General features: G+C 32.8%; 1 protein-coding gene across 3 annotated transcripts in view; it reads left to right on the forward strand.

Annotated features, from left to right (window-relative positions):
• The window catches only part of LOC140452009 (lachesin-like), a 461,558-nt gene that overhangs the window by 201,317 nt on the left and 237,399 nt on the right, over positions 1-22,842 (forward strand). For all 3 annotated transcript variants that reach the window (XM_072546020.1, XM_072546018.1, XM_072546019.1), the window contains exon 2: positions 84-131. In XM_072546020.1, the coding sequence (XP_072402121.1) occupies positions 84-131 (48 nt within the window). The remainder of the gene's footprint in view (positions 1-83; positions 132-22,842) is intronic.

Here is a 22,842-nt window from a genome sequence, read left to right on the forward strand (position 1 = left end):
TACTAGAATGAACTCATAGTGAAATATGTAGACATATCAATGTTAATAAAAAAACAACCGCTGAATGCTTATTTTTCTTTTAGGCAGTAATGGGGACAGAGGACAGAGAAGAGAAACCGCAGGAAGGAACGGTGAGTTGCCTGTTTAGTATATTTGCTTAACATCTAAGTAGACCTGCCTCAATACTCCAAGCTGTAGAGACAAAAATGAATGATTTTGAGCATTAATTAGTGAATTTTTGAAACCAGCACACCGTTATGAAGGGCAATGACTGCGGTAACCTCCAAGTGTTTGCAACTCCAAACTGTTGATTATAATTTTTTATTACTCTTTTAAGATGCAAATACGATGTTTTTTGATTATTTTTATTTTTATTGAGGTAAACCCGGGGAAGTGTGATTGTGGGGCAAGTGTGACTATATATAAAATTTTCTACAATTTAGGGATGCCAGCGGATTCTTGTGAGTAGAAAGTTCTTGAAACAGCGATCTATGCAAATACGCAGTTTGTAGAAAACAAGTAACTTGATATTTGACCGTTGGCGTATGTTAGTACGAATTAACTTGTTGACGTTAGTGTGCAGACTTTGTTTACAAATTTTGTGAGAAGCGAGTATTAGGTGGTAAGTAAATATTTTATGGTATGCAGGATTGTTTAACAACTATATTACGTTGTATGTATTAAAAAAATTGCCAATTTTAATTTTTAACTGAATTATGACCTAGGTCACACTTACCTCGTTTATATTGCCTACTGGGGTAAATGTGACCACGTGTACTGGGGCAACTGTGAACTTGCACAACTGTCTTTTAATTTTTAATTCTAGATTGGATTGAAGTCGGATCGAGCAACTAAATATACCCAAGATGATTTAAATCACGCAGTGTCAGAGATCAAAAGAGGGGTTTTTTCGATATACCGGGCACATAAATTGTATAATATTCCTAAAACAACATTATTCTACCATGTGACTAGTGCTCGAGGAGTTAAAAATAAATCACAAAGGAGGACTCCAGCGATTCCACTCCAAGATGAGACTAGATTGGCCTAAGGACTAAAAACTATGGAGCAGTGGGGATTTGGAATATCCAGATTGGAACTACTAGAGATTGTTCGCGCATTTGTTACCAAAAATGACATAAAAACTCCATTTAAGGATAACACTCCTGGGGATGAGTGGTTCGGGAGTTTTAAAAGACGTCACCAACTTAGCATAAAAAAAACCCAAGCTGTGGAGTACTCAAGAAAAAAAATGACAGATCCTTTCATCATCCAAGAATATTTTGATATTTTTAAAAAAACTTTAGTTCAGCTAAAATTAGAGGACAAGCCGCAACTCGTGTGGAATATGGACGAAACATCTATTTCTCACTATCCCAAAAAAACCAAAGTCGTGGAAGCTAAAGGTAAACCAAGCTCCAGAACTACTTCCGGCCCAGGAACAGAAAACACCACGGTTCTTTCAGCAGTGTCTGCATTAGGGACGAAGGCAACACCACTAATCGTATTCTAGGGAAAAAATATTTGGGATTCCTGGCTACCAGATAACAAGAACTCATTTCCGGGAACTGCTTATGCAGCCAGTCCCAAGTGATGGATGGAGAGTGACGTATTTTTTAATTATTAAAAAAATATTCCCGCATTAGGAGAAAATAGGCTGGTACTGTTGATATATGACGGTTATAGTACCCATATTAGTATTGAACTAGTTGAATTAGAATGATATACCAATCATCAAACTTCCTCCTCATACCAGCCACCTTCTGCAGCCTTTGGATTTAGCCGTATATAAGTCTCTAAAACACGCTTGGGAGCGACAACTTTGAAATAGGGTCTACTTTTATTTTACAGAAGCTTAATAAACTAAAAGTCTATCAAGATACTATAGGAGCAGGAAATTTCAAAACTATAGTGGATTTGCAAAAAATGCCAACTTACGCCAAAAATCAATTGCCGACTATACAGAATACAGAAATCAAAACTGATGGTTTCAAATCACCACACAGCTGTATACTAAAACGTGGTACTAATTGTGGATTTTACCACGACTTAATTGAATTAAAAGTATGAATACTGCTTATATAAATACTATAGAAGAATTTGTAATTGTTTTGGTTTGGCATTATTATATGGGACTTAACCACAATTGATTGTAATGAGAAATAAATTTTACATATTTATGTTTTGATCTTTCGATTTTGATACAGAAAACGTTTTTACTTTTTTTAATTCATTCCTCGATTTTATTGTAAACATTATTATAACTTCTAGAGATTTCTAATTTCTCATTGGTTTGACTAGAAGTTTCATCAATTTTACTGGACATTTCCCTGATTATTTTCATAAGTCCTCATCTGCTGACTGGAATTTGACTGTCGTTATGTTGTCTATATTCTCGATTAGATCGTTCATGATCTTTTTAAAACTACTAGAACCTTCCGCTGGTCACGCAACTTCTTCACTATAAAATGTTTTAGCAACATCGTTGATCTGAGAGTCGCAAATTTTTAAAATAAATCATAAATAGTACCGAAAACAAAAAAAAAATATTTTTTCAAAAAAGACAAGGTTTTTTTTAACTTGGCTAAAGTGCTAATCTGACCCAAGAACCTTGGCAATATGATCATTAAGGTAGTATTTCAATGATCCTGTAGGCGGAGTTAAAAAACCTGGATTTACCGAGATACAAAACTACTTCGCTAAAATTAAAATTTTCAACAAAAAGTAAAAACATGCTTTTAAAAAATTACCTGAAAAATAACAAAGTTTTATAAACCTGTCTATATGTTTAATTTATTTAATAAAACTATTTAATTGGTATCACTTGAAAGATATCATTCCTATACTAAAACAGATAAATTCCGCAGTACTTCCTCAACACGCCAACGTATTAACATTATAAAGACTGATCTACGATATAAAAGATCTAAGTGAAATTAAACGCCTCTATAAAAAACGAAGAAAAAAAGTGTGGAAATTGCTAACTTGCTGCTCAATTACCTTCCAATATATCATATTAAACGTAACAACGTGACTAAAACACAACGAATGACTGCCCAAAAGACATATCAAAGATATAAGGTAAAAGTAGAACTGACAATTAACAAACATGAAAAGAAATTCACATATTTAGACGACTTAGAATAAATTGGTAAAAATTCTAGAAAACTTTATTTTTTTCGGAAATGAAAGAAACTACACAAAGAGCCGAGATAATTGATATTCCAAAAGAAAGATTCAGTGTTTTCACCAGTTTTAGGCCGGGAAGATCATGCAACGACGCACTATTTATAATGAGGCAAGTGCAAGAGAAATCGTTAGAATACAACAAACCGGCTTATCTATGTTTCGTCTTACAAAGGCATTTGACCTGGTCAAATTAAAAGACGTTATCCACTTACTGTATACAAGAGATATACCTCTAGGAATAATCAAAACGATCGAAAATATCTAGCAAAACAACACAATAAAAGTAAAAGAAAATTTAACATGTTAATTTCCCCAAAAAAGACGAAATGCATGGGTAAAACAGCAAATTTACTAAAATATAAATTGGAGCGGGGAGGTCAAATAATAGAACAAGTGATGGAGTTTAAATACCTAGGCATCACATTATCTAGCTACCGAAAGCTCGAAACTGAAGTGGAAGATCAAGTAAATAGAGCAAACAAAGCTGCAGACTACCTAAATGAAACAATATGGAGAAATAAAAATATCGGGAAAAAAACGAAAGGCAGAATTTACAAAACAGTCATCAGACCAATAATGACATAAGCGGCAGAAACAAGACCTGACACAAAGAGGACAAAAAGGATGTTAGAAACAGCAGAGATAAAAACGTTTAGAAAAATTGATGGTAAGACACTATGGAACAGAGCTAGAAGTACAGATATACGACGAAGAAGTAAGGTGGAGAACATCAAAACTGGGTAAGAAATAGAAGAATAGAATGAAACGATCATATAAGCCGAATGACAACAAATAGAGTAGTAAAACCGGCAAGAGACGTTTCCCCAATAGGAAGACGATCAGTAGGAAGACCACGAAAACGATGGAATGACAACTTACTGGAGGCACATTGAAAAACAGACAGAGTCATGTCTATATAAAAAGAAGAAGTAGAAAAGAAGCAGAACAAAACACAAAACCTTTTAATTTCCATTTATTATTTTCAACTTTATCTTGAGATAGAAGATTTTATTTTTCTCGAAAATGAAAAAGACAATACACAAAGAGCGGAGATAACTGCTATTCCAAAAAAAAGATTCAGTGTTTTCACCAGTCTTAGGTTTCTACTGAAACATTTAGGCGTCGAATGTCACTTACCAGTAAAGGTTTTTTCTAGAATACCATTTACCAGCTGTCTGTGAGCATCTATAGGGTCAGATTTTTAATCTAGGAAGAAGGACAAATTGAAACTTGTTTTATTTAATATTATTAATGACGAAATAATAAGAAAATATCTAAAATAAGGTTATACAGAATCAGAGAAGTATGTTTTAGAAACAAGCAACAATTTTTTATGCACTAGTTCTAACACCGCTTCAATTAAACCACAAAATATTTCATCATAATAATTTCTAATATTCAAACAGAACAAAACACAAAAAACGAAAATCACCATGAGAGGACAGAACACCGAATGAACTTCTAAAGTACGGAGGTCTATGTAGATCTGACCAAACAACTATTAAAACTAATCCAAAAAATAATAGAACAAAACAGAATTCCTCAAGAATGGATATCAAGCATCCTAATACCTGTCTTCAAAAAGGGAGAAAAATCGGACCCGGAAAATTACAGAGGAATTAGTTTATTAAAAACAACACTAAAGTTAACAACCAAAGTGATAACAAATAAATTGAATAAAATTATAACACTAGCAGAAGAACAACAAGGTTTTAGGTCGGGAAGATCATGCAGCGGTGCTATATTTATAATGAGACAAGTGCAAGAGAAATCATTAGAATACAACAAACCGGCATATCTATGTTTCGTGGACCTTACAAAGGCATTTGACTGGGTCAAATTAAAAGACGTTATCCACTTACTGTATGCAAGAAATATACCTCTAGGAATAATCAAAACGATCGAAAATATCTACCAAAACAACACAATGAAAGTAAAAGTAGAAGAAGAACTAACCGACCTTATTGAAGCTGGCAATGGGGTAAGACAGGAAGATTCCCCGAGTCCTGTATTGTTCAATCTGATTATGGATGAAATAATAAAAAAGTAAGAACTAAAAAAGGATAACAAATGGGAGAAAAACAACTTAAAACAATCTGCTATGCAGACGACGCAATACTACTCTCTCAAAGTGAAGTTGGTTTACAACGTATGCTGCACCAATTTAATATAACCGCCAGAAAATTTAACATGTTAATTTCCCCAAATAAGACAAAATGCATGGTTAAAACAGCAAGAGACTATATTCGTGTTCGGAGCATTTATTGACGATAATATGGGTCGCATACTTAGTTGTGGTTTGTGAATTTTGGGGAGACAGTAAAATCTAGGAGCATAGGCATTGTAGTTATGGAGGGATTTGGCTAGTTTCTCGTCAATAATTTTTTTGTTTTTAAGTTCAGTGATATATCGGTTGATTTTGTTGGTGTAGGTTGAAGTGGGATTCCGAAGAAGTGGTTGATAGTATTTACTAGCATCTAGGAGTTGCTGGCTCAGGTTAATGTATTGCTCTCTCATCATAAGGACTATGGCATTACCTTTATCACTAGGTAGTACCATTAGGTCAGGGTGTTTTTTTAGAAAAGTCTACGCTTGTTCATGTATTAGATCAATATCGGTTTTGGCGTTAAAAGGCTTACGTGAGAAGTTAGTGAGAATGTTATTGGCAGATGATCTTAATTCGAGAAGGTCATTGGTTTCAGAATGGTTTGAATTATTCCTGAAACCACATAAGGGTAGAATTTTTGTCATAAACTGGCACGTCCATCCATAGAGCCAAAGGCTTTAACAAGGAAAGTGTGATACACTTCTTTGATATTTACTTCTTTGAACAATACTTAATGCATAAACTGGATTAAGTATTGTTCAGTTAAAAGTCTAATACGTTCTTACACTCACAGGCTTGAAGCAGGTAGAAGCCTTAACCTTTGCAGAAGCCGTCTTTATTCATTACAGTTCTGTATATGGGTGCTGGAGGAACTTTTGTTTTAGAATATCTGATTTTTCTCAGAAAAAATCACAATGTGCTTCCTCGTGGTACAAAAGTTGTGTGTTATCCAAGTGGGTGGATTTAAAGCCATATTTTTATACAGTGGCTCCTACATTTTATTGAAAAAGTTAAACCATCACAAAACGATCCTTTGTTTTGCAAAAATTTAGCAACGGGGAATTTTGTTGACATGGTGGGTTTGTCTCCTTATTCTGCCCACAGATAAAACCCTCACATGCAACCATCAGATAAAACATTAATTGAACCCAAATTGAACCCTTAAAAGCCCATTACAGTAAGGCTTTAAAATTCTCTTTAAGGTCAAATCAAAGATCACTTACACATAATGACATTGCTGATGATTTTGGAAAAGCGTATCAAAATGAAACGATTGCCTTTAATAACTTTAGAAATACCGGAATATTTCCTATAAATTGCCTTGTCTTTAACAAAAGCGATTTCCTTGCTGCAGAACAAGATAGTACTAAAAAGGAACAATCTGCAGCAGTTAAAAATATTGCCGAAGTTGTATTCATCATCATCAATGGCGCTACAACTCTTCGTGAGTCTTTGCCGCGTTTACTATTGCCTTCTATGTTTGTTGGTCCTGTGCTAGTAATTCCCATTGTCGCACTCCTATTTTCTCTAGATCTTCTTTGACTGCATCTTTCCACCTTTTTCTAGGCCGCCCTACAGAATTCGTCCCTCTGGCCTTTCCCAGAACACATTGTTAATAAGGCGATTGTCGTTACTGCGTATCACATACCCTGCCCATCTGAGTCTACTGGCCTTTATATATCTGACTAGATTTTCTTTTCCGAATAGAGTCCCTAGCTCGTTATTGTATCTGCCCCTCCATTCGTTTGTCACGCTGTCTCTGCAAGGGCCATATATCATTCGAAGAATTTTACGATTCCATACCAGCAATTTATTTATTTCTCTTTTTGTTAGCGTCCATGTTTCGCTTCCATACGTGACTGCTGGTCGTATTATTGTCTTATATATCCGGATTTTTGTGTCTCGTGAAAGAAGTTTTGACTTTATTAGATGTTGCATTGCAAAGAAAGATCTGTTTCCTGCCATTATTCTCGTTTCAACTTCTCGCTCTAATTTGTTGTCATTTGTTTATTGTTGCTCTTAGATATTTAAATTCTTTAACCACTTCGAAGTTGTGATCATTTATAGTAATGTTTTGCCTTGATTCGCCGTCGTTCCTGTTTTTTGTTTTTTGTTTTCTCTTCATTTATTTTTAGACCGATGTTTAATGCAGCTTCTTCAAAGCTCGAGAAAATATCCTTAATTTCTAATGTTGATTGAAAGGGAATTTATTGGACCCAAAAACATTACACTGCTGCCAATAGAATACCTAGAAAAGCAGCAATTATTACTTCGTTACTTGTGATTTTCGAAATTTTAGCCTTATTTTTCAATTTTCGAAGCAACAAATGATCGAACCGAAATTCAAAAACTGCCATTTTAAACCTTTGCTCATCTACTAAAAGATGAATGCTCTAAATAATATATTGAATAGCCCTATTTTTACCTGAAGGGATTTAAACGAGAAATCTATCATTTATAATGTGTTAGGTGTATAGTACCCAAAAAACACATTTACAACCTGGCTGGCTCACTCAGTGTCCCGACAAAAAACTTATTTCCTTGAACTACAGTCATTACAGGACTTGATGGTTAGAGCAATGAGAATGTAAGACAAGAATGAATATCTACTCAATTAATAAGAACATAAGGGGATAATAAACAAAATGAAAACAACATATAAATAGAATGGATGAAAATCGAAGAACTAAACAAGTACTAAATTTGCAAACTGAATGGACGAAGTGTAGCATTCTCCTGAAATGATAGATTGAAGCTTAAAAACAGAACAGGTAACAAATTTCTTTTCTCTGAAATTCAGAAGAAGAAGCAGTCCTAAAATGAGTTAGATATCCAAAAACATAAACGAATGAATATTTAAACATAATTCTTCTTCTGGATCATCATTTACAACTAATGATAATTTCAATTAGACACACAAAGGATAAAAATCTAAACATTTTAAACACATAATAACTTCTACTACATAAAATTTGTAAATGTTAGTTTTCGCCACTAAAGACAACATTCTGTATTTGAAACCGCAATAAGGGTTTTATTGCAAACTCTAAAAGTTCTGTATACAATTTGTGTTTATATGTTCTTAGAAACGCAAATGCTTTTGTGAGCGCTAATATTTCCGAAAATGACATAAACTTTGTAAACGGTATGTTCCTTCTGTATAAAACTATTTACGATGTCATACAAGGAATAGTATGAAAATATTCGCAATTCGTGAAAGATTATTCTTGTGAGTAAATCTGTAAAGACGATGTTAACAGCTTCAAAAATAATCGAAAGAGTAGTGGAAAACCAGAAACTTGTGAAGGATAAGTTCTTTGACAATTTTTATCCTGCCTTTTGACTACGCTCTTTACCTAAACATACAGAGTGTCACAAAATGGTATCACGATTTCTAGGAATAAAATAGTAGATAATATATTTATTTTTTTTTAATTTATTAATATACGGGATTATCCCCATTACAAAAAAATATATGTTAACATACAGTATAAAAATCAATCTCTGTAATTGCTTAGAAACTAAGTGAAGCTTACAAGCTCTTTTTATCCGATTTTTAAATGAAGCCAAGAAGACAGCAAATATTTCTAAATTGTTCCTATTTATAATTTTCAGTGTTCGCTCAATGGGTGAGTGCATACCATAATTTAATTTTATTTGAATTTAATTAATCGGAACCAACGTCGAACAAGTGGACAAATATGCATATATGGAAACAATGATTAACTCCACAAATGATTACATTCAGGAGATCAAAATCAGAATAGAAAAGGCTAGAGCAAATTTACAAAATGAGAAGAGTGCTATGTACAAGGGATTTAAAATTGGAACATAGAGTTAGGTTGTCGAGGTGCTATGTTTTTTCCACTTTGTTTTATGGAATGGAATCTTGGACCTTGAATGCGACATCAATGAAAAAACTGGAATTATTCGCTGTGGAGCTGTGGATGTATAGAAAAATTCTGAAAATATCGTGAACAGAACACGACAGATCAACATATCTGAGACTTCTGGAGGGAATATAGGTAATATAAGCTAATAGATTGGAGAAGTTCAGGCAACAAATTAAACCATTTATTAATTTAAACACAAATACTAAATCAGAGTTCATGTTGAGTGTTTTTAAAATATCTGTACCTATTCATAATGCATATATTTAATTTATATGCATATTATCTTAAAAATAGGCGTTATATAACAACCATATCTAGGCTTAAATTTGGACATGCTTGTTTTCCTGCTCATCTCGCAAGGATTCATGTGATCGAGAGTAAAAACTGTGTGGAATGTGGAGTAGAAGGTGACCTAGATCATGTAATTTTTGGTTGTGCCAAATATAATTTGGAATCCACCTTATTATATAATAATATAGTTCGTATTACCGGTAAATCTCCGTTTAACGTTTTATCTGCCCTAGCGACTCAAAATAGATTAATTTACGATTGCATAATCGATTTTTTGACCAAATGTAATATTTTTCTTTAGTTAAAAAAAAAAAAAAAATTGGTTTTTACTTTTTACCTTTGTTTTCTCTAATTTATATGTTTAATCCTATTTACGTTAATTATTATGTTATTGTTATATATTATAATGTCCTGATGGTCCCCTGGACGTAAAACGAGTGACCCATGTTAATTGTATATGTTTATGGATATATATGTGTATGTATTATTTATATTTTTTCTCTTCTTTTTGTTAAATGTTGTAAATTTATCTATTTTAGTCTATTCGATTGCAAATAACTCAAAAACTTTTTACTGTACCTAATGAGATTAAAAGATCATGTAACTGGCTGTATGGCAAACTGCCGAAGCCATAAAAATAAAATAAAAAAAAAAAAAAAAAAAAATCTTAAAAATGTGTTCTGCAATCTCTCCAATATAGTAGAATGAACTTGGTATTGTGGAGACCATACAATAGATGCATTTTCCACTTTAGATACCACCAAAGCATATTAACTGTTCTTAAAGCCCAAACAGATAGTCTCAGACAGTTGCGAATGATAAAGCCTGAAGATTTTAATGAATTAACTGTTACATCATTTATATGTTGTACACAACGTAACTGTTCATCAAAGGTGATTACTAAGTCTTTTATTTAACAATAAAACACTGAAAACTTTGTTTTCAAAACTTCCACAAAATTTATTTTAAACTCTTATCACTACAGCTGTTTCGGCTGATTGTCTTTCTTAAGTGATCTATTTTTGGCATGATGGCTCTAATGAAATAAGTTGAGGAGGGGAGAACTGTTTGTCTCAAGTTGGTCATTCAGAATTATATCTGTGTTTTTTAATTTGTTGATTTCCATATCTAACAAAGATATCTTAAGGCCTTTATTTTGAATGTGAGGAATTTTAAATTCGTCATTAAAAGAATGATTATGATCTACAAGGTGAAGTGCGTATGTAGAATCTGTTTTTCTATTATTGAAAGCCCTTTTATGTTCTGCTATTCGTTTATTAAAATTTCTACCAGTTTGACCGATGTAAGTTTTTGGGCAGTCGCCACTTTTAAGTTTGTACACACCACTGTGTGTTTTTTATTTTGGCTCTTGTTGTTTTTAATATATTTGCCCAGGTTGTTATTTGTTCTGAAAGCTGGTGTTATTCCTTTCTTTTTATGTGTTTGGCTATTTTTGTTGATATTTTGCCTGTATATGTAATCGAGCAGAAGGTACTGGCTTTTTTCTCTGGTGGTGGAAATACTAATTTCAGGGCTTTCTTGTATAGTTTTTGATTTAACATTTTATTAATTGTTTGTTCGTTGTATCCATTGTTTACTGCTATTTGCTTAATGATATTTAATTCTATCTCAAAATTGTATTTTGACATCGGAATTCAACTGTCAAAGTTAAACTTGATAATTAAAAGTTCTCCTATTAGTTTTTAATAATTGTGTGTATATTAAACAGTATTTAATAGTTATATTACAATTAATAAGTATTCAAGATTCCCATTCAGGTAGCCAACGGAGTGGTACGGTGGTTAACGTGTACGGAGTGTAAATAGCTCCCCCCTAAATGGGGGAAGCTTTAAAAAGAAAGACGCCGTTAGGTGTAACTATTAACCAGACAATGAGTGCAAATAACTCTAAAAGTGATGCGGAGTCAGAAAATTATTTATCGGTCCCCGTACAAGACATGGATACCACTTTAAGTTCTGAGACAACAGCTGAAACCAGTCGTCAGGTCATTAGTGATAAAGAAAAGGATATTTATAAACAAAATAAAACACCTAAAGTTTTTAATCTAAGAAATGGAGATAAGTATAATTTGAGTAATATTTGTGTTTTTATCGAACGAAAAAATATTGAAAATGCCGGCCGTCTTCATCCCTTATTTGTGGGAGATATCTTACACAAAAAACTAAATGTTAAAAATATTAACCAAATTAGATCTGTTGGAAAAAATAGAATAAAAGTTAGTCTAAAAACATGTTCTGATGCCAATGCTTTAGTAAACAATCCTCTTTTATCAGAAAATGATCTTGTAGCGTTTATACCAAATCATTTATTAGAAATTAAGGGTTTGATAAAAGATATTGATACTCAATTCGATACGAAATATATTTTAGATAACATAAAATCTCCTTCAACAGTAGTTGATGTTAAACGTACACATCGTAGAATAGAAAAGGATGGTGATATACAGTATGTCCCCAAAAAAACCATTATTGTAACTTTTGAAGGGAACACTTTACCTAGTTATATTTCAATAAATAGTGTATATTTTTCGGTGGAGCGGTTTTTTAACAGAGTTACACAGTGCTTCAGATGTCTACGCTATGGTCACATTTCTAGGCAATGTAAAAATATTTAAAATATTTAAAAAAGAGTTATGTATTAAGTGTAGTAATGTAAAAGCTGAAAATCATGTTTGTCACGATTCAGAAATTCGCTGTTTATATTGTAAAACAAATGACCACGTTTCTATTTCAAGAAAATGTCCTCATTATGAAAAACAACGTAAAATTAAGAATGTTATGGTTGAACAAAATATTTCCTTTATTGAGGCAAAAGAATATTGTGAAATGTCTTATTCTGGTATATCTGTAAACAATAGTTTTTCTATTTTATCCAACTCCAATTTTCCGCCTTTACCAGCGATTGAATCTAAGTCTGGAAATTCTAACTCCCTTTTACACTCAAATTTTAAGAATAATAGCAATTACGTTTTGCCCACCCATCCTACACGAAGTCCTACCGGCCATAGCAATAAAAAACGTCGAATTTCTAATGACACTCCTCCTCCACAACCGATGTTTCCGTTTCAGTTTGGCCCTAATCAACCACTGCCTCGAAATAATAATCCACCAAATTATCAAAATTTAAATAACAAAAACATTGTAAAGTCAATTGCAGATTTTATAGTTGAATTTTTAAAAGGTATTCATACCATTGAAGATATCAAAAATTTGAATAATGATTTAATTCAAACAGGAATAAATAAAGTGTTGGAGGACACATGTAAAAAGTAACCTTCACTCCATTACCAAAGACATTAAATATTTGTCAGTGGAATGCACGTTCTGCTGTTTCGAATAAAAATAGTCTAATGCATTATCTTGTAAATAATAATATTGATGTAGCAATAATAAGTGAAACATGGTTTAAACCCAAAAAAGTATATAGTTTCGTAGGTTATAATGTAATTCGTAAAGATAGACAAGATGGTTTTTCAGGAATTTGCATTTTGGTCAAAAAGTCGATTTCACACCTAGAATTAAGCATAGTTTCCAATTTTAATGTCGATCTTCTTGTTTGTGGTATTAATATCAAATTCAACAATAAAACTTTAAGTATAATTTCTGTTTATAGGTCACCGGATATTAAAACCAACACAACTGATTGGGTAAATATTTTTTCGCAGTTTTCAACTCCATGTATTATTGGTGGGGATTTTAACGCGCATCATGCTACTTGGGGATCCCATAAAAACGATTCTATTGGTAAACAACTCATTGAAGCAAGCAATAATTGTGATTTTGTAGTTATGAATACTGGCGAACCCACGTGTATTACCCGGCCAGGATGCAATGATTCTATGATAGATGTTACCTTTTGCTCCTCGGACGTAGCTAGTGATATAGATTGGGCAGTTTGCTCTGACACACTTGGATCGAATCATTTTATGATAAAAATAACTCTTGCAATGCAGCAAATTCCGCAGGACATCACAATTCCGCGATATAGATGGAACTTAAAAGGAGCTAATTGGGAACAATATAAAGAGTTTGTGGAAGACTACTTTTATAACTTTACTGATGCAGAATATCCAACCACCAAAGAAAAATATGCATTCTTAATCAATTGTATAAATAATGCGGCACAAAGAACTTTAAAAGAATACAGACCGTTTAAGTGCAAAAATCGAACACCTTCACCTTGGTGGGATGCAGAATGTGACAACATAATTTCTGAAAGGAAACATGTACTGCAAGTATACAAAGAAAACCCCACAAAAGATAATTTTCTTGCATACCAAAAATGCATGGCACTTACTAAACGAACATTAAAAGAAAAAGCTAAAAAAAGTTGGATTGAATGGTGTTCCAATCTCAACAAAAATACTCCAACTAGCATGATATGGAAACAAGCAAAAAAAATGAATCGTAAAACAATAAACATTGGTAAGCCACATAATGATGATTTAATAGATGCGTTTTTTAATCATGTAGCTCCCCAGACTGTTCCTTTCACTGTAAATATCGAACATACGATCTTAGATAAAAAACACTTTTTGGCAAATAATTTTCACATTAATGAACTAAATTATGCTTTAAGAAATAAAAAAAGTACTGCCCCGGGTTTTGATCAAATAAAGTATCCGATGTTAGAGAACCTACCAATTATAGCAAAAAGTTTTCTTCTACAAATTTTTGATGAGGTGCTTGCAGGTGAGTGCATTGAAGATTTTAGGAAAATTATAATCACACCGATTCCTAAACAAGGTAAAGACCCTAACTTGGCCCATTCTTATAGACCAATTTCTCTGCTATCATGTGTGCAAAAAACTTTCGAACGTATGATAAAATATAGGCTGGAATGGTGGCTACATAAAAAAGACCTGCTTACGCCCTGTCAATTTGCATACAAAAGAGGAGTTGGTACGCTAGATGCACTTACAACCTTAGTAACAAATATTCAAAATAATTTCTCTAGAAATAACTTTCTTCCAACAATTTTTATTGATATTGAGAAAGCATATGACACCTTAAACTTAAATATTTTGAGTAAAAAAATGATTATTGATTTTAACATTCCTAAGGCAATAGTGTATGCTATTATCGGATTATATTCAGAAAGACATGTTTATGTCAGGGATTTTAACAACCATTTATTAGGCCCAAGATATGTTTTCACAGGAATTCCACAAGGAGCTGTCTTAAGTCCTTTTCTTTTCAATTTATACACAGCTGACCTACATAAATTAAAGTTGGAAAAATATCCTTTTAAGATCATCCAATATGCAGATGACTTCTGCATTTACTGTGAAACAAAGAAGAGAGATGAAGCTTTTGGATTTTTAATGGATACCTACAACGTTGTAGAAATATGGTTGGAAGAAAATCACCTTCAGCTGTCGGCCACAAAATCACCAGTGACCATTTTCAGTAGACATAATATTCCCAATATCGAAACATTTATAGTAAAACAGCGAGAAATTCCTTTTAAAAAGGTAATTAAATATTTGGGCATTATACTGGATCACAAGCTCACATGGAAATTTCACATAGAATATATGTTAAATAGATGTGAAAAAGGCCTAAACTTTCTGAAAATGACAACTAAAACTTGGTGGGGAACAGATGTTCAGACTTCCTTACTTTTTTATAGAACTTACAATCGCTCTATCATAGATTATGGATGTTGGTTATATGGATCTGCCAGCAAGAACTTACTAAACAAATTAAACATATTTATAAACCAGTGTTTGCGTATCTGTATTGGTGCCATGAAGACAACTCCTATTGAGCCCCTTTATGTTGAAGCACGTGAGCCTCCAATTTCTCTTAGAAGACATTTCTTGGCCGAAAAATTTTTACTGAAAATTAAACACCAGAACACTTTCCTTTATACCGAATTAACAAATTTAAACAATTATGATTTAACGAATAAATATTGGATTAAGAAAAATTCTCCAACCCTATGTGAAGCTCTTAGAGAAAACACAGTTTGTGCTGATGAAGCTATTAATTTAAAATCACACACAGATATAAATGATTTTGAAGCTCTTTTTTATAGCGTTAAATTTATTAAACCAAATTATGTTAACACTGGAAGAGCAAATAACAACATTATAACAAGCATCTTATCCAATTGGGATTACTACAGTACTATCTACACGGATGCCTCCAAATCAGAAGAAGGTACAGGATGTGCCTTTTACATCCCCATGGAGAAGGTAGAAAAAATGTTCAAATTAAAAGCAAATATTTCCATATTTAGTGCGGAAGCAATTGCCATATATCAAGCCCTACTTTTTGTTTCTAACAGAGATTCCTCCGTTATTATTGTTTCAGATTCCATGTCAGTTCTCACAGCCATTAACCAACCTTTTGTTCCAACCACATACTCCAATCCCTACATAATATTAATTAAAAAATTAGTTAAACACTTTAAGGAAAATAAAAAAAATGTGATATTTATATGGGCCAAAGCACACAGTGGAATTAAACATAATGAACATGTGGACCAACTAGCCAAATTAAGTATTTATTCAGTGGATACCACAGAATTTCTACCCAGTATTTCTGATTTGGTTGCTTCACGCAAGGCAGTTTTAAAATATAAATGGAGTGACCTATGGTCTGAGTTTTGTTTTACCAACCCAAATAGATACACTTCTTTACACACAACTGTCCCTGTTGCACATTGGCACAGAACTTATAATGTCCCTAGGCGTTATATAACAACCATATCTAGGCTTAAATTTGGACATGCTTGTTTTCCTGCTCATCTTGCAAGGATTCATGTGATCGAGAGTAAAAACTGTGTGGAATGTGGAGTAGAAGGTGACCTAGATCATGTAATTTTTGGTTGTGCCAAATATAATTTGGAATCCACCTTATTATATAATAATATAGTTCGTATTACCGGTAAATCTCCGTTTAACGTTTTATCTGCCCTAGCGACTCAAAATAGATTAATTTACGATTGCATAATCGATTTTTTGACCAAATGTAATATTTTTCTTTAGTTAAAAAAAAAAAAAATGTTATGTATGTAATGTTACCTTTGTTTTCTCTAATTTATATGTTTAATCCTATTTACCGTGGCCTAGTTCTGTGTATGTTATATATTATAATGTCCTGATGGTCCCCTGGACGTGAAACGAGTGACCCATGTTAATTGTATATGTTTATGGATATATATGTGTATGTATTATTTATATTTTTTTTGTCTTCTTTTTGTTAAATGTTGTAAATTTATCTATTTTAGTCTATTCGATTGTAAATAACTAAAAAACTTTTTACTGTACCTAATGAGATTAAAAGATCATGTAACTGGCTGTATGGCAAACTGCCGAAGCCATAAAAATAAAAATAAAAAAAAAAAAAAAAAAAAAGACATCGGAATTTCTGTTAATCTATGTAACATACTATGATAGGCTGCCAGTTTATGTTGAGTGGGATGGGATGATGAATTGTGAATATTCGTGTCAGTATGGGTAGGTTTATGAAATATGGAGAAGTCATGTTTGATTTTAAGTCTGATAATTTTTAAATCTAAAAAATTTATGGATTGATTTTGTTCTGTTTCTATTGTAAATTCAATATGACTATGAAGTGAATTAATATACGATAAAAATTGGTCGAGTTGCCTGTTAGTTCCTGTGAAACATACCAGTACGTCGTCTACGTATCTCCACCAATATAAAAACTGTTTGAATATGGGATGTTTTGAAATCTTTGTCTCTAGATGATCCATAAAAATATCTGATAGCAATGGGCTTAGAGGATTGCCCATTATAAGAAGATAATTGTTTTGAAATAGGACAATTCACTATCATTAATTGTATTAGAAGTAGTATATTTTTTAAAACCTCTATAAAAACTTATATAGCAGCATTTAGCAACATTTAAGTGCAAAATATTATTCTCACATCAAATACTCAAGCGGTCTAAATCCTCTTGAATTAAAGTTATGTCATCATTTGAATCTACGGATTTAAATAATTTCAAATCATCTGCAGTGATCGCAGTTTCTCAAATATTCTGATATCACAAACATATTAGATAACAAGGGTGAACAGTGAGCTCCTTGGGGTACTCCTGATGTAAAATTAATTATATTGGAATTAAAAAAACCTATTCTCACTTGTTGCGTGCGGTCTCTTAAAAAGCTGCTAAACGATTGCAAGAATTGATGACTTAAGCTAAAGGCATTTAATTTTTCTAATAGGATGTTATAATCTACTCTGTCAAATGCCTTGGAGAAGTCAGTATAAAGAGTATCCATCTGACCGTTATTCTCCAAGGCGTTTAATATTTTTTATTCAAAGAGTACTAAATTTGTTACGGCTGATTTATTCTGAGAAAATCCATGTTGATTGTGTATTAGGCGCTGTTTACAATAAAATTTTAATTGATCGATGGATCTATGCAAAATTTTTGGTATAGAGGATTTTTTACACACGCTTCGATAATTCGTTATGTCTCGTTTGTTACCTGATTTAAAAATTGAGCATATATAAGAATGCTACCATAAAGTTGGGAAAACTGATGTCTGTAATGATGACTCAAAAACAATATGTAAAGGATTAGATAGTGAATAAATACAATTCTTTAGAAAGTAATCAGGAATACCATCTGGACCACTGCTTAACTTATTAGGTAAGCATAAAATGTTAAAAATATCTTCGACTGATATTGAAAAATTGGGTATAAAAAGATTGCTGTTTCATATTTCATTTATAGGAGTAGAGCTGTTTATTTTATAAACATAATCAATCCAGGATCGACGTTTAGCTGTGTTTATTGTCAATCTAGTTATGGCTCAAGTTCTCTTATATTCTAGTTGGTTTTCTAGTGAATTTATTTTTTTTTGTATTTATTAAAGGCAGTTCTACTTTCTCTAATGATCTTTTTACAAGTTCCACCATGGAACTGGAGTCGTATGTTTCGTTGGAGCTGTTTTGCCGATTGAGTTTTTAGCTGCCTTAATAATTATTTTGGTCAAGTTATCTAGAGATTCTTCGACATTAATTATTGTTGTCGAGTACTTGTTTATATCGGACTCTATCTGTCCAGCGAAACATTTATCACATTTAAATGTGACAAAAAACGATTTTTGTTTCTCTTCCCCTTTATTCGATTGGTGATTATCATCTAGCATTATTGGTGACTAGCATCGTCATTGTCAGGTTCAGCTTTTGGCTCAGAATCCGAGAGAAATTCCGCATGAAGCTTTTCAAGATATGCTTGTTGCTTTTAGAAATCTCATATTCAAAAAATCTGTAAAAAATAAGTATAAGTATATCAATCAAATATACAGAAAACATAATCAGTTCATCACTCCCAATTATAAATTACATAAATATTTTTTATTTACCCCAGAAATAAATTTTGCTATTGTCATGCATTTAGTTTTTTTGGTAGAAATGGCATATTTAGTTGGCGGCTTATTTGAAAGAACTGAAAGAGCTGTCTCTGAAGATCATCTTCTGATTCGGCAATAATTGCTGCTTATAATTTTGCCCATGAGTAGGTTAAACAAGAAGGGGCTTAAACTGTCGCCTTGTCTAATTAGTCCCGGTGTTTTGTGACCCGGTGAATATTTTCAGTGAATTGCTCTCCTGCGCAGTCTCTTGCTCTAACTTTGGTTACATTGTTGTTATTTAGGTTATGGACTATCTTTGTTATGTTGGTCGGTGTTTTATTTTCTATTAATATATTTAGAACGTCTCCCAGGCGAACCCTGTCAAACGCCTTCGTCAGATCAATGAAGCAAATATACGCTGGCATGCCGAACTCTATAGCTTTATCTTTTATTTGTTTTATTATGAATATTGCATCTGTTATAGATCGCCCTCTTGTCAAACCTTGTTGTTCTTTAGCATTAGTGATTTGCCTTTCCAATTTGTTCTTAGGAATACTCGTGAAAAATTTCATCATTGTATTTAAGAGGGTTATTCCTCTGTAGTTTTGTGGCCAAGTTTTTTGTCCTTTTTTAAATATGGGGATTGTGATGCTCTTATAACATTCCTCTGGTGTTTCTGTGTCGTTTAAGATTTTGTTAAATCGTTGTGACAGTTTACATGCAAGTTCAGGGCTTCCATATTTGAAGAATTCATTGGGTATACCATGTGTTCCAGGTGATTTTCTGTTTTTTAGCTTCTTGATCTTTGCTTCTACCTCTTCGTCATTGATTGTAGCACTTATATCTGCTTCGTATTCGTTTATATTCAGCGTTTCTTAAGCATCATATAGCTCCTTAAAATGCTGTTGCCATGTCTCTATAGGTACTCCCTTGGTCTGCACGAACTCGTTAACAGTTTTTTTTCTGTTCCGAAGCATTTTTCATACTTTCTTTTGGGCACCATATAGGTCGTAGTCCATGTCGCTGGTGAATTGAGCCCAATGTTCTCTTTTGAATTATTTTATTCTTGCGTTTACTTCGTTACTTACTTGGACATATTCTGCCAGAGCTTCTTCCGATTGTGTGCTTTTATATCTCAGGTAGCATTTGCGTTTTAATACAGAGGACAAAACCACGGTCTGGTGTGGTTTATCGCCTCGTGTTAATTTTCCGCTTTCCAATTACTTCTTCTGCTGCTTGGTTGATGCATTTCCTGTTTTTTTGCCAAGTATCTTCTACTCCACATTCTGGTTGTAACTAGATCTCTTTTAGTTTGCTGCTAATCCTGTTCTCATAAAGGAGTTTTGTACTCTCTGTTGCTAGCGACCCTATATTGTGTCTTTCGATGAGCATTGGGGGTTTTCTGTTTCGTTGCGGACGATCTAGTAGCATCTTGCATAAAACAAGTATGTGATCGGCCCCAGGTTAGCAATTGTTAGGGCTCTGACATCAAGTACTTGTGACTCGATGTCAGTGTTATCACTCGATTTGTGATTATTAAATCTATCATTGATCGCTGGCCTCGATTATTGTTAAAAGTGTATTTATGTTGGTCTTTATGAGGAAAGTATGTGTTGTTGATTCTCATTTAACTTCTAGCGCAAAAGTGTATTAGTGCTTCGCCGTTTTTATTATTTATTTCTTCGTTGTACTTTTGTTTTATACCTGGTATGACATCGTTTCCGATCCGTGCATTAAGATCCCCGAATACGATAATTTTGTGTTTAGCATTTATGTTATCTACGGTGTTTTGTAGTTGCTGATAGAAATTTTCAGTTTCTGCTGTGGGCTTAGATATGTCTGGGGCATATGTGCTTATCAGGTGTGTTGTGATGTTACGCATTTTTATAGAGATTCTTAATAACCTATCGTTGATGTATTCGATATCTTTGATGCTTTGCGTGTATTTATCGTGCAGCAAAAATCCGACTCTATTCCGAAAATATTAAATAGCAAATCTCTGCAAACACCCTGTAAAACCAAGCAATAACTGATTAATATTACTAATTTTTGGTCATCCGGTTGCAAATATCGACAGTGTGTTTTATTAATAGAACGTGTACATGATACACCGAAAATGATAGTAGAGTATAATAGTGAAGACTCTCTGTATGAAAATAAACCGTATTGCATTCAAGCTATCGAAACGCAGTCTATGGATATTTGTTCTTGCTAGTTAATGCATGGCAAACCAAATTCTACTGCAATCTGAATTACGAACCAATTGTCTAATAGGCACAACTGTTAAATTACAACTGTATTGCTGCATGGATGATTACTATTTTGAAAATACTCTTTAATAAATATCTCATAGCTTCTAATGGACGAGTTCTATTAGTTCTTTGCAATTATTTACTATATTATAATTAATGCTCATATGCATTTAATATTCAAACCGCACAGAACTAATTAATTGAATATGTTTGAATATTATAAGGACAAAAAGTAAAAACTGTAATTCACATAGTAAAATATATTCGAAACACGACAAACTATTTAATATTACTCAGACAAGACCAAGTATTTAAAGTGTATTTGTATAAGAATAAAGTATATGGAGAAATTACACGGGGAATTATCCTGAACACTATTTTGCAGTATATGTTGTCCCGTTAAGAGCGTAGGCGCAAAATTTCGGGCCAATGCTTTTTAAATGCATTCATTTTTTTCGAATCCTGAGAAAACTAACAAATATTTTTTAAAAACATTTAAACACATAATGAAAGTTTACATTATTACCGAGGGCCAAAAGTCCTTTAGAATAAACAAAAAAATTTTTTTTAATGAGATATTTGAAATTAAAAATCACACTAAATTTTCTTTTTTTTTTCACCCCTGTAACTTATTAAAATAAACATTATAGAAGTTTTCAGAGACTTTCTGCCCTCAGTAATAATGTATTCTTTCATTCTGCGTTTAAATTTTTCAAAAATACTTATTAGTTTTCTCAGGATTCGAAAAAAATTAATGCATTTAAAAAGCATTGGCCCGAAATTTTGCGCATACGCTCTTAAGGGCTTGATAGGAAGTGTTAATAATGGCGCTGTAACAGTACGCGCACGGCTGACATAGACAATAGCGTATCAATGTGTTTTACAAATGCTTATCATACCGCCCACCTTGAAAGGCACACCTTTCAAATAATAATTATTAAATTACACTAAATATAAGCCAAATAAATGAAAACAAATATAATCAAATCAAATTGTTCAAAACTAAACATTTAAATTAGTAATAGAGTTTAACAAAATAGTAAACACTTTTATATAGTTCATCAGTTATCACTGCACTGTGTATATAGGAAGCGGACATATTGTACTAACTACTCTCTTGGTAAGACCCTTTGTAGTGCAAAGAGTAACCACTTTGGTTACACTATCTGGACTAGGATGAAGAGAATAAATACGAAACATCACCCAATTTAACGGGTGCTGTCCCTTATCCTTTATAAGAAATAAATTTCAAAGGTGAATGTTTGACACAGGTACACAACATTCCATTTTTGTTAGCTCTGCAGTTCGGTTATATATTATAAAGACCATCGTTGCCGAAAGTGCTACCGAATCTGCTGGACTGGAGTCTTTAAAATTGATGAAGTTACCAGGGATTGATGTCTGTAAGGTCAACTTCTGGAATTGATTCCATTGAACGTCCAATTAAGAATTGGGCAGGAGTGATTAAGGTAAGGTCAGAAGGATCAGGGGATATAGGAGTCAAAGAGCGAGAGTTTAGGATACCTTCTATCTTAACAATAACAGTGTTGAAATCCTCATAAATCCTTTAATTGTTTAATTCATTATAAGATCCTATCAAATGTTATTGTCAGATACTGGTTTTGGGTAAGTTGCTCATTATCGGATAAACATGTTTAGGATTAAAATGAAAGCAATGAATACATTCTCTTACTATTCCTTTTACTGTGTTTCTGTCATTAATAGTCCAGAAATTTTGCCAGAAGATGTTTAG

Source organism: Diabrotica undecimpunctata, chromosome 10, assembly GCF_040954645.1.
Source record: "Diabrotica undecimpunctata isolate CICGRU chromosome 10, icDiaUnde3, whole genome shotgun sequence".
Classification (NCBI taxonomy): Eukaryota; Metazoa; Arthropoda; class Insecta; order Coleoptera; family Chrysomelidae; genus Diabrotica; species Diabrotica undecimpunctata.